This window comes from Musca vetustissima, unplaced genomic scaffold, assembly GCF_032173495.1.
Source record: "Musca vetustissima isolate MV318-11 ecotype Yass unplaced genomic scaffold, APGP_CSIRO_Mvet_v1 utg96682, whole genome shotgun sequence".
Classification (NCBI taxonomy): Eukaryota; Metazoa; Arthropoda; class Insecta; order Diptera; family Muscidae; genus Musca; species Musca vetustissima.
Window position 1 is genome coordinate 1 of NW_026872585.1, and position 13303 is coordinate 13303.

General features: G+C 34.5%; 1 protein-coding gene across 1 annotated transcript; it reads right to left on the minus strand.

Annotated features, from left to right (window-relative positions):
• Positions 1-9250: 9250 nt before the first annotated feature.
• Positions 9251-10089, minus strand: LOC133330900 (uncharacterized). The gene is made up of 4 exons (XM_061539337.1): positions 9980-10089; positions 9709-9911; positions 9491-9641; positions 9251-9423 (listed from the first exon to the last, which is right to left on the minus strand). Exons 1-4 carry the CDS (start codon positions 10035-10037, stop codon positions 9251-9253), a joined length of 585 nt encoding a protein of 194 aa, XP_061395321.1. The 5' UTR covers positions 10038-10089.
• Positions 10090-13303: the final 3214 nt, after the last annotated feature.

Below are 13303 nucleotides of genomic sequence, written 5' to 3' on the forward strand. Positions count from 1 at the left end.
CGGGAAAATCGGTTATAATTTAGATATAGCTCCCATATATATTTTCGTCAGATTTAATGTAAATGGTGTACCAAAGTCCCTATATATCTTTTGATTTGCACGAAAATCGTCCGATTTTATGTAAATGGTGCCCCAATGCTTCTATATATCTTTTGATTTGCACGAAATTTGGCATGGCGTACTGAATTAAGTCTAGAATGATGTGGGCTTAGTTTCGGGAAAATCGGTTATAATTTAGATATAGCTCCCATATATATTTTCGTCAGATTTAATGTAAATGGTGTACCAAAGTCCCTATATATCTTTTGATTTGCACGAAAATTTGGCATAGCATTCTGAAATTTGGCATAACCTACTGAATTAACCCTAGAGTGATGTCTGCCAATTTTCGTGAAAATCGTTTCAGTTTTAGATATAGCTCCCATATATAGTTTCGTCCGATTTCATGTAAATGGTGCACCAAAGTCCCTATATATCCTTCGATTTGCAAGAGATTTGGCATAACATACTGAATTGAGCCTAGAATGATGTCTGCCAAGTTTCGTGAAAATCGGTTCAGATTTAGATATAGCTCCCATATATAGTTTCGTCCGATTTCATGTAAATGGTGCACCAAAATCCCTATATATCCTTCGATTTGCACCAAATTTGGCATAACGTACTGAATTGAGCCTAGAGTGATGTCTGCCAATTTTCGTGAAAATCGTTTCAGATTTAGATATAGCTCCCATATATAGTTTCGTCCGATTTCATGTAAATGGTGCACCAAAATCCCTATATATCCTTCGATTTGCACCAAATTTGGCATAACGTACTGAATTGAGCCTAGAATTATGTCTGCCAAGTTTCGTGAAAATCGGTCCAGATTTAGATATACCTCCCATATATAGTTTCGTCCGATTTAATGTAAATGGTGCCCCAAAGTCCCTATGTTAGTCAGATTGACATCAAATTTTGCACAACTTACAAAATTTAGCATAGAATTACGTAGTTGCGTTTTCTAGAAATACAGACATAGCCCAACGGATGACCTATTTATATTTGTTTGAAGTCGATTTACATACTTTATGGATATATCTAGGTAGATTCACATTTAAATAAATATCAACTATTTTAGTTCATCCAATTTCATTTTAATGGTCCTGTTGAATACACCCAAAGTGGTGAAGGGTATCATAAAGTCGGCCCCGTCCGACTTTACTACTTTCCTTACTGGTTTTTTAAATTACATATAAGTTAAACCGTACTACTTTCATACTGCAATTACATTTCAGTCATGTCAGATTATTCGGTTACATGTATTGGATCTGGAAATAAATAACAATGATTATAATATTGTAGTAAAAAAGAGGAAATATATGTCTAATAACTAAGCAAAAAAAAAAACATTGTAAAAATTACTAAGAGAATGTAATCCCCTTTTCCATAGTTTACCAGAGTCATTCATTCACGTTTTATAATAGATGTTATGACATTGATCTGTAATGAATACAATACAATATATTCAATAGAAAATAAATTACATATAACCAGTGAGCGGAGAAGTATAGTCGGACGGGGCCGACCATATGATACCCTACACAACATCCACGAAAATCTAACTTTCTGTGGTTCTATATTCTGTGCATGGGCAATATTTCGATATATTTCCACACTCTTGACCGATTAGAGGTCAACCAATATTACTAATATTCCGAACAACCCTTCTATTTTCTTGGCCATATTCCCTTCACCGTGGGTTGTCTTGCGATGTTAGGCTTTCAGTTGTGGCCCGTAGATCGACTCGAAATAATACAAAAAATTAAGTTCTCGGTCCAGTTCATCCCAAAATTATTATCTGATCATCAGCAAAAATTAAAGGCGTTGTCCTTGACCATACATGGATCCTCATGGAAAATTTCAAAGCGATCAGAGCTATATTTCCGCCCTCTAGTGTGATAATGGGTTACTAAATAATATCTGAATACGTAATAATTTAAGTGTAACTCCCACATCCAAGTACATACGACCATATAATTGGTATCAATTTAAAGGTCAACCACTCCTCTTGAATATACTATCATTTTCTCGGGTCTATGTCCTTCGGGAGTTAATATATACGCCATAGAATACAAATTTTGTTATTTTTCACACAAAAGTCAGGGTCCATTTGACCCGCTAAATATTGGCCGATCTTTATCAAAACAGGCATGCTCATTCTTTGGCCCGATCCCCTACTCCATGTAAAATTTCACGATGTTCGGGCCATAATTGCGACCTCTGGAGCGACCAGAAAAACAGACAAAAATTTAGTATTTGGTCCATTCCATCCAATAAATATTAACCGATCTTTACCAAAAAAAATAGGGGTCTTCATTGGCCAGAACCCATCCTTCATGCAAAATTTCGTGAAGATTGGTCCATAACTGTGGCCTGTATCGTGTTTACAAATTATAATGGACAGACGGACGGACACACATGTCTAGATCGACTCAGCTAGTCGAGATATGACGATCGGTATAATTAAAGGTGGGTCTAGGACCAATATTTCGCGGCGTTACCATCTCTTGGGGCTGCATAAAGCTATAATACCCTGACAACATAGTTGTGTAGGGTATAATTATATCGTTAGCTAAAATGCAAAAAGGCGTAACTAACAAAAGCATAATTGTGTAGGAGAAGCAAAAATCAGTTTTGAATGAAAACTATAAACATGTCATGTGAAATGAAAAAGTATACCCGGCAGGGTGATATTGCATATGACGAATAATAGACTATAATTTTTTTAACAGATTTAGTTATTTAGTTTAATGGCAGTCATAACAATTAAGTAAAAACGTGAATTTTTTGTTAGATACGCCTTTTTGCATTCATCAAATAAACCCACTTGTAGTTACGTCTTTTTATTTTTTGTTAATAGAAGCTCCTTTTTTGACCGCAGACGTGTAAAACTTTGTCAACACATGTAGGTTATTGACATTCACAATATTCTTTCAAAAAGTCAATTTTCAATTTTTTTTTTGTTAGTTACGCCTTTTTGCATTTTAGCTGACGATATATAGGAGTACTTACATATATATCCTTCCGTTTGAGTTAACAAGATCATTTGCTTTACATGTTACACTGATTACAGCTTTTCTTTCTTCAAGACGATCACAAAAAGACTAGTTATTTCCAAACAAAATTCATCTTGAATTCATGGATAATAACGGATTTTTTTATGCAGACCAACCACCAAAAAGGGTGTTTTTTTCTTTAAGATTGCAAGAGACTCATTCTCGTTTACTACAGGATAAAAAAGGTATTCAATTGACTCGGCTGATATTACTTTAGGATCAAAATTGTAACTGGTACGGTACTGTGCTGGGACTAGCTGCATAACACCAAAAAACTAGTTTTTGTGGCTGTTGGGAGAGAATGTTTAAATATTTTTCTCTTCTATTTTGACAAAAAAAAAAAACTGAGTTGTTAATATCGCAAGTGACTTTTTCTCGCTTACTATAGGATTACTTTAGGGTGAAATTAGTAATTTTAGGGTTTATAACTAGTCCTGGGACTACTTACATAACATCAATTGGAATTTTCATTGCTAGTGGGAATTTTGATTTTCGTACTGCATGAAATTCTCACACATACATTCTCAAACTTACATACTTCAAATGCTGTCATGCTGCCCTATGGTGTGTGGGACCCTTTAGGATGGCTGTGAATTTACAAAGATTTCAAATTAAAAAAATAATTCATCAGAGGTAACGCAATGTTGGATTTTTTATCATCTTAGAATATATAAGACGACAGACATACTCTGTTTGTTAAAACAGTATCGCGGATTTTGAATTGTTTTATTAGAGTAACTTCGGGTAATGTGGACTATGCGTCTAATGTGGACCATATCTGAATCTGGGCCGATTTTCTCGAAACTGGGCAGACATCATTCTAGGCTCAATTCAGTACGTTATGCCAAATTTCCTGCAAATCGAAAGATATATAGGGACTTTGGGGCACCATTAACATGAAATCGGACGAAACTATATATGGGAGCTATATCTAAATCTGGACCGATTTTCGCGAAACTGGGCAGACATCATTCTAGCCTCAATTCAGTACGTTATGCCAAATTTCATGCAAATCGAAAGATATATAAGGACTTTGGTACACCATTTACCTTAAATCGGAGGAAGATATATACGGGAGCTATATCTAAATCTGAACCGATTTTCACGAAACTTTGCACACATCATTCTAGACTTAATTCAGTGCGCTATGCCAAATTTCGTGCAAATCGAAAGATTTTCAGGGTCTAAAGTCCGTAAATCGGGCAAAAATATATATGTGAGCTATATCTAAATCTGAACCGATTTTTCCTAATTTCAATAGGGTTCGTCCTTGGGCCAAACAAATGAGCTGTGCCAAATTTCATCCAATTCGGATCATAAATGCGACCTGTACTTTGTTTACAATTTAACATGGACAGACGGACAGACGGACGGACGGACATGCATAAATCGATTCAGAAAGTGATTCTATGCATATTCTCAAAAGGAACCATGGGTCTATCTCGATTATTTTTGCCTGTTACAAACATATGCACAAAGACATGATACCCTGTACCACAGTGTGGTGAAGGGTATAAAAAGAAAATGATGGCCCACATTACCCGAAGTTACTCTACGTCGGCCTATTTTAATCTTTAGTTTATTTCAGACAGCGTTTTTTCAACAGTGCCGCCCTTACGAGTAGATTGTCTTGTTATTGACAATGGAATATATCAGTCCACGTTTAAGATGAGTCCCCAAATGGTAGCATGTTCATCTTTTATGGGGATTATGATGATATTTATCAAAATTTATCAATATCGGTCTCCTTTTAGGTATAGCCACGGCGAAAATTAATGCCGTTCAGCAATAATTACACCTTAAAGTTTAATTAACGCAATAACTGAAGCTGAAGACCATCAACATCGGCGTGTCTGATTGCATGAACATGATTATTGCAAATTGACAATTTCTAGGTTTTGCGGTTTATGGACCGGGTATGTTCTCTATATCGAATAGTTTTTCAAAGGAGATTTTGTAACTTACTGGATATCAGAAATACTAAATTGCAAAACCTTTGAAGGAAACATTCCTAATATTTCAAAATTAGGAATGGGTAGATTCTGAAACCAATCAGAATCAAAACATTTAATGTAAACGGTCCCTATATATCTTTCGATTTGCACGAAATTTGGTACAGTCTTATCATTTAGGTCTAGAATGATGTCTGCCAAGTTTCATGAAAATCGGTCCAGATTTAGATATAGCTCCCATATATAGTTTCGTCCGATTTCATGTAAATGGTGCCCCAAAGTCCCTATATATCTTTCGATTTGCACGAAATTTGGTACGGCCTAATCATTAAGGTCTAGAATGATGCCTGCCAAGTTTCGAGAAAATCGGTCCAGATTTAGATATAGCTCCCATATATAGTTTCGTCCGATTTCATGTAAATGGTGTGCCAAAGTCCCTATATATCCTTCGATTTGCACTAAATCAGGCATAACGTACTGAATTGAGCCTAGAATGATGTCTGTCAAGTTTGGAGAATATCGGTCAAGAGTTAGATATAGCTCCCATATATGGTTTCGTCCGATTTCATGTAAATGGTGCCCCAATGTCCCTATATATCTTTCGATTTGCACGAAATTTGGTACAGCCTAATCATTAAGGTCTAGAATGATGTCTGCCAAGTGTTATGAAAATTGGTCCAGATTTAGATGTAGCTCCCATATATAGTTTCGTCCGATTTCATGTAAATGGTGCCCCAAAGTCCCTATATATCTTTCGATTTGCTCGAAATTTGGCATAACGTACTGAACTGAGCCTAGAATGATGTCTGCCAAGTTTCAAGAAAATCGGTCCAGATTTAGATATTCATGAAAATTGGTCCAGATTTAGATGTAGCTCCCATATATAGTTTCGTCCGATTTCATGTAAATGGTGCCCCAAAGTCCCTAAGTTTGGAGAAAATCGGTCCAGATTTCGATATAGCTCCCATATATAGTTTCGTCCGATTTCATGTAAATGGTGCCCCAAAGTCCCTATATATCTTTCGATTTGCACGAAATTTGCTATAGAGTACTGAATTAGGTGCAGAATGCTGTGTGCCAAGTTTCCCAAAAATTGGTTCAGATTTAGATAAAGCTCCCATTTATAATTTCGTCCGATTTTATGTAAATGGTGCACCAAAGTCCCTATATATCATTCGAGTTGGATATAGCTCCCATATATAGTTTTGTCCGATTTTATGTAAATGGTGCACCAAAGTCCCTATATACCTTTCGATTTGCATGAAATTTTGGACAGCGTACTGAGTTAAGTCTAGAATGATGTGTGCTAAGTTTCGTGAAAATCGGTCTAGATTGAGATATAGCCCCCATATATATTTTCCTCCGATTGAAGGTAAATGGGGCACCAAAGCACCTATGTATGCTTCGATTTGCACGAAATTTGGCATAAAGTACTGAATTAGGTCAAGAATGACGTGTGTTAAGTTTCGAGAAAATCGGTCCAGATTTAGATTTAGCTCCCATATATAGTTTTGTTCGACTTCATGTAAATGGTGCACCAAAGTCCCTATATATCCTTCGATTTGCACGAAATTTGGCATAACATTCTGAATTAAGCCTAGAACGACGTGTGTAAAATTTCCTGAAAATCGGTACAGATTTATATATATATATATATTCGTCCGATTTTATGTTAATGGTGCACCAAAGTATATCCTTCGATTTTCACGAAATTTGGATTTATAAGTAAATGAAGATATCGGTTTAGATTTCGATATTTTGCTTTAAATTTATTTACATAATTTTCCATTGTAAGAAGCAACTCTATATCTGACCAAAATTTAGTATAGGTTGCGGAATGAAATGTTTATTTTAATGTTAATGGTCCTTCAAAAATGCGACGTCCGTTAGGATCCCATCTGTTGAATATACCCATAGTGGTGAAGGGTATCATATAGTCGTCCCCGTCCGACTTTACTACTTTCCTTACTGGTTTCTCATTAGCACACTCAGTTTAAAAGTAATTTTAGCTTGAAATTGGTCAAGCGCAAAAACAGCTGGAAGGTCCAGACATGTTCGGCAGTCTTGCAACCCTACAAACGATCTACTTTTACAAATTGTTAGCATTCTATTTTTTTCAAATTGCATATGATAACTATATTAGATTCTAAGAAAAAAACTGTACCCACCTAAATATTTGTCAAGAAAAACAACAAAATTAAATAACAAGAAAAAATCGGCAACAATTTTGTGCGTATTTGCATTTAAACTTCTGCTCATAACATTACCATAGCTCGAAATTAATTTGAAAATAACTTTTGAACAAAATGATATTCTCAACAGCATATCTAAATGGTAATGTTAACGACTTGAAATTAAACAATCTAAACGTAAATATAATTTTATGTGGGGGTGTGTGTAGAATTTACTTTTTCTTTTTGGCTGTAACACAACTAAATGAAAATGTGTAAATATACAATATTTTGAAGTGAAAGTAGGAAGAACTTGAATAAATAAACGTATGAATCTTTTGACTATCATCACATCATCATCGGGAGTTTTTTGTATAAAATGCAAATGGATTTGTAAAAAAACTTTCTTCGTACTGCTATTGTTACATCTAATAAGAACAGAAAAGTGAATGGAATAACATACACACTGGCGTTTACAGGCACACACATAAACATGGCTGGAAAAACTAATTTTCACTTTAGTGTAATTTACAATTCAAATTTATAACAAATATCTACAGATAAACACAAACGTAGGTCTGTCTAATAAATTTATGGAAAAAAATCTGATGAGACGAGAAGCAAAGTCAGTGTCGAGGAGGCGTAGTATGATGTGCTCAATTTTATACAGTCAAATTGATTTTTGTTTCTGAACAGCAGGGCCACTTCGGAACAGAGATTGATGGTGATATTGGCATATCGTTCAGCCAATGCCAATCGTTACAACAATCCAGATTAAAAAAAAAACCCCTAGTATTATTTCCGAGGATGGGACAATATAATTATTGATGATCAGACCTCGTATACATAATATGACACTCTGAATCGATTTATATATGTATATCAATCATTCTGTCTGTCTAAATTTTTTTGTAAAAAAATTCCGATCGCAATTAGTATCCAATTGGAAAGAATCTGGGCATAACTCATTATATAAGCCCTAAAATGTTGACACTAGTAATAATCGATTTAGATTATGTAGAGCTCCCAGAGCAAAAAAAAACACAAGACCCAACAAAGGGCGACACCCATTTATTTCGGATTAAAATGAAATTGTACATATAATTTTATATAAAGTCTAGTCGTTTGTCATACTTGCATATAATATATATATATATATATTGTATATAAGAAAATGTTATGCGTTATAAAGATCATTACAGCTCTTCATGTGCACAATTAAACTGATGTATCATATTACTCTACTTACTAATTGAAAACAGTAATATACAAAATTGACCCATAAATATCACACTTATGAAAATTTTTCTGCCAACTGAACTGATCTCTTCATCGGAATAATTTAGTTTCTGTAATTCAATATTTTCTATTTAAACAAGTTGCAGTAAAGTAGCTCCACCCTACTTTCATTTGCAAACACATTCCCCTGAAATACAATTGAATCTTGTTGTGAGGATAACAGCTTAACCACCCTGTAGGGAATGGAAATAGTAAAATTGTAGTAATTTTATACTGACATTGTCGTTAGTACTACTGACTAAGTGTACCCAACTTAATGTAATCTTCTATTGACAATTAACATTACCATGTCATAGGAAATCCACCAGTAGACAGAAGTTCTACTGACTAGGTATTAACTTTGACGCCATATGGCGACATTGACACCAAAGATTCACTAGTACTTCTTAGCAGATTGAGTCTACAATATTATTGTGAATTGTAGTAGATTACCAACGACATTGTATTCAAATTGAAAAGAAAATTAGTTATGAATTCATATGATTTATTTAATGTCATTAATTATTCTATATATATATATATATATATATTATTAAATAAATACACAGATTAAAGCAATTCAATTCAGTCTTACAATTAAAAACATAAGCGAAAAATTTATATCTGGATAAAGATTAAATCAATTAATTTCATTTTCAGCTTTACAGTTAAGAATAAATAAATTAAATTCATTTTCTTCAGTCTTACAATTAAAAAACATAAGGGACAAATATATATGTACAGAAAGATTAAATTAATTAAATTCATTTTCTTCAGTCTTACAATAGAAAAAACACAAGGCAAAAATATATATATATATTATTTCTGCATTCCTGCGGCTGTTTTCTTTAAAGAATTTCTTTTTTTGACGTTGAAAAGCTGTTCTTAGAGCCTTGTCTGCACACTTGTCGTACGTTGATATTACATCTAAGTATTGAAACAAAAAGATTAAATTTAATTATTGGTATTTTTGAAAGGTTTTTTGGCTTTGTACCTATTATTGCTGCATGGACTTTTCCATATTTAGATAAACTTTTCTTGCCAAAAGTTCCATCCACATTGTAATTCATTATAATAGATTTCCCAAATACAAGGTGTAAATTGCGTGCGACGTTGCCACCAATGAGATTTTTCATTTGGCGAATCTGCAAGAATAATTATAAATTTTATTAATTAATTATACATTCTATTTCCTGAATACAAAAAGCTTACATATGGGTCTGACTGAGTTGCTAATAAGTCTTCTAATTGCTTTAGACTTTCGTCCGTGTTTATTGGGAAGATGGCCATAATGTTTTGCACAATCGAGTTTTGGGAACCAATGCGATCTAGCAAAATTTTATGCTCGCCCAAAATCTGCAGTATCGTGTCCATTTTTTTTCCTATATCTTCACACGAAGTACACTTTGAAGTTGCTGGAAAAATATATAATGTTGTAATGAATACAATTTCGGTAATGCGAATTCGTTATATTAAAACTTACCTTCTGAAGAATAATATTTCATTTTTCCCTTGGATGGTATTGCTCTTTCGTCAGACATTGTTGTGTAGAGCGGGTGTACAAAATTAATATTAACAATGTGCTATTTACTGCAAGATCTTGGAATATTGGCTTGTACTTTTTCTGGAATGCATGAGTGTAAAATGGGTATTATTACGTAATCCGAGTGAAATGGCAGGCATACAAATTTATATTGCACATCTCTAATTGAAAATTTTTGCTTTTCGCCCAAAGCTAAATTTGTTTTGAAGATGCCTAGTTCGCAAGAATTTACGGGTTCATCGTAAAAACTCTCTAAGAGCAGCAATGCCCGACCTTCAATATAAACTTCATCGACTTGATTTATATTTTCAATTTTTATGGCAGTAAATGAAGTCGTGGAACAAATATTATCGGGCTCCTTCCAAGATATGTAACAGTCATTAACAAAAGCTCCTACAATTATATCTCGTTCGTATTTAATGTCATCGTTTTTAGTTTGAATATAGGCTGCGAGTTTTTCTTTTCGTACAATTTGTTGAAGGATTAATGAGGGTTTTCGGACATGTCTTTTCAAAATCTGCAATTTGTTTTCGAAGTCGTATGCAGAAAACGAAATAAGGGGGCCGTATTTTTCTGCACAAGAAGCCAAATGCAGCAGATTGTGAACATTAAAAGAAACACTGTTTGGCCCGAATACAGTTGAGAAATTCTCGACAAATAATTGAAGCAAATCATTAGACTGTTTAATATTTTCAGCAACGTGTCGCGGGGAGCTAAGTAGCCGATAAGCACAATGTAAAGTTAAAAACTCGTAGAATATATCCTGGTGTACTTTATTATGAAGGACAATTATGCCCGTATATGCGAGGAACTGGTGAAATTCAGTCGCTTTCCAGTGATGAAGGTCATCTAAAGACCTTGGTTTTCTAGGAAACTCCTTTGGAATACATTTTTTTAGTTTCACTAGGTCAGAAGATATTTCTGATATATTTTTTTTGGAGTCTTTTCTTGTGTTTTGTTGTTCACTATTCTAACAAGCATTTTTTTTGTGACTCCAAGGTCAATAAGATGCATGCTATCTAACGGAGTCTGTGATACCATGCCAAATCCTATTTCTTCAAGCGGACTTCTCTCTTTCTTAAACAGTTCAGAATGATGGTTGGGATACTTTCTCAAAGTAAAATCAATATCGGATATCAAAGTTCCAACAGCGCTACTGTATGTCAGTACATTGTTCACTTTTGTCGCAACCTGTGTGCACTTCGTACAACCATACTTTGAGGTATGCCCAGGAACGCCGCAAATGAAAGCTTTGGCTGGAGTATCGCATGTTAAGCAACGAAACTTTAATTTCATTATTTTTCCATTTAACGTAATTTCCTTTAATGAAGTTGCTTCCTTAACGAAGTCTTTTAAATAATCTTTAATGCAACTCGGTTTAGTGGTTCCCAAGTATATACCAACAGCAAAAGGTTGAGTTTTTTCTTTTATGTTGACTATTTTACAAAGAATTGGCCACAATTGGACTCGCGAGCTTTTAAACAGGGGAATCCCGTCAATGTTTATATCCAAAACGACCTCGTCGTAGTTTTGCAAAACGTGTTCAAACTTCTTTAGCTGCGTTTCAATTCCAATGTGGCAGTAGCTTCCAGGGCAAACATTTCTCACCAAAACCTGTGCTTTTTTTCCCAACAAACTTTCTATACGAAGTGGAACATCTAGACCTTCCTCATTTAGTATTAATAGCAGCTTCTCCGCACATTTCCTAGAAGGAGCTGTTTCGATGTACCACTTCCTCAATTTGTCCCGCAACGTCAATTTCGGAATAGCACAATCCTCCGAATTCTCCACAAAATCTTCATGGTCTTCTAGAATTTCACATTCACCATTTTCTTGCTCATTTTGTACACTTCTGTTTATATAGATTGTGGCTTGTTTTTTAGCAAGTCTTTTATAATGTCTTTTACTTATATTTTGTCTTTTACTCATATTTTATAATTTTTTTTATTTGTAATCACTTTAAATACCTTATTCGCACAATAACTCCAACAATATTTTTCGCACAATGCACAATTTCAAGCAACACGTGTGTTTTTCACAAAAGAAACTAATGAAATGAGAAGCAAAGCAAACATCAAAAAATGTGTATCTATTGACATCAAAGTCTAACGGTAAAAAACTGTTGACGCGGTCGTTGACAATGTTGCCACAAATACACTACAGATAAAGTCTACAACGTTTACATACTCCCGCAATAAAGGGAAGTTGTTGACATTTTATCTAGTACCATTTTTGCTATAAAATAGGTGGTGACATAGAGATACATGGTTCTCTGCTTGACTACAGGGCATATATTCCACTATATACACATGAATCTGAATAGAACAATCACAATTAACTACCATTTGTGTAGTTGTGAACAAATACGATAGCTTTTAGTTGAACATCCTGGCAATTATGCACGCGAAATACAGTGGTTCAAATAACCTAGATGTGATAGGTCTTTGGTACACCATTTTCTTTAAGTCAGACGGAAATATGTATGAGAGATATATCTAAATCCGAGCCGATTTTTCCAATATTCGATAGGATTCCTACTTGGGCTAAATACATAAGTTGCGCCATATTTCGTCCAATTATGATCTTAAATTTTAAAATTTTACATGAACATGCAGACAAGCGTACATGTATAATTCGACCAGGGGGTCCGGGCTCCCAACGAAATTTTTATACCCTATATGTTGTCAGGGTATTATAGCTTTCTGCATATCCAAGAGTTTGTAACGTCCTAGACCCACCTTTAAGTCATATCTCGACTAGTTGAGTCGATCTAGACATGTGTGTCCGTCCGTCCGTCTGTCCATTATAATTTGTAAACACAATACAGCCAACAGTTATGGACCAATATTTACGAAATTTTGCATGCTGGATGGGTTCTGGCCAATGAAGACCCCTATTGTTTTTGGTGAAGATCGGTTAATATTTAGGGGATGAAATGGACCAAATACTAAATTTTTGTCTGATTTTCTGGAGAAGAGGTCGGGCCAAAGAATAAGCATGCCTGTTTTGATGAAGATCGGTCAATATTTAGCGAGTCAAATGGACACTGACTTTTGTGTGAAAAATTACAAAATTTGTATTTTATAGCGTATATATTTACCCCTGAAAGATATAGACCCGATAAGTTGATAGTATATCCAAGAGGAGTGGTTGACCTCTAAATTGATACCAATTATATAGTCGTATGCACTCGAATGTGGGAGATACACTTAAATATGTACAAGTGTTTACGTGATCATATATTATTTAGTAATACATTACCAT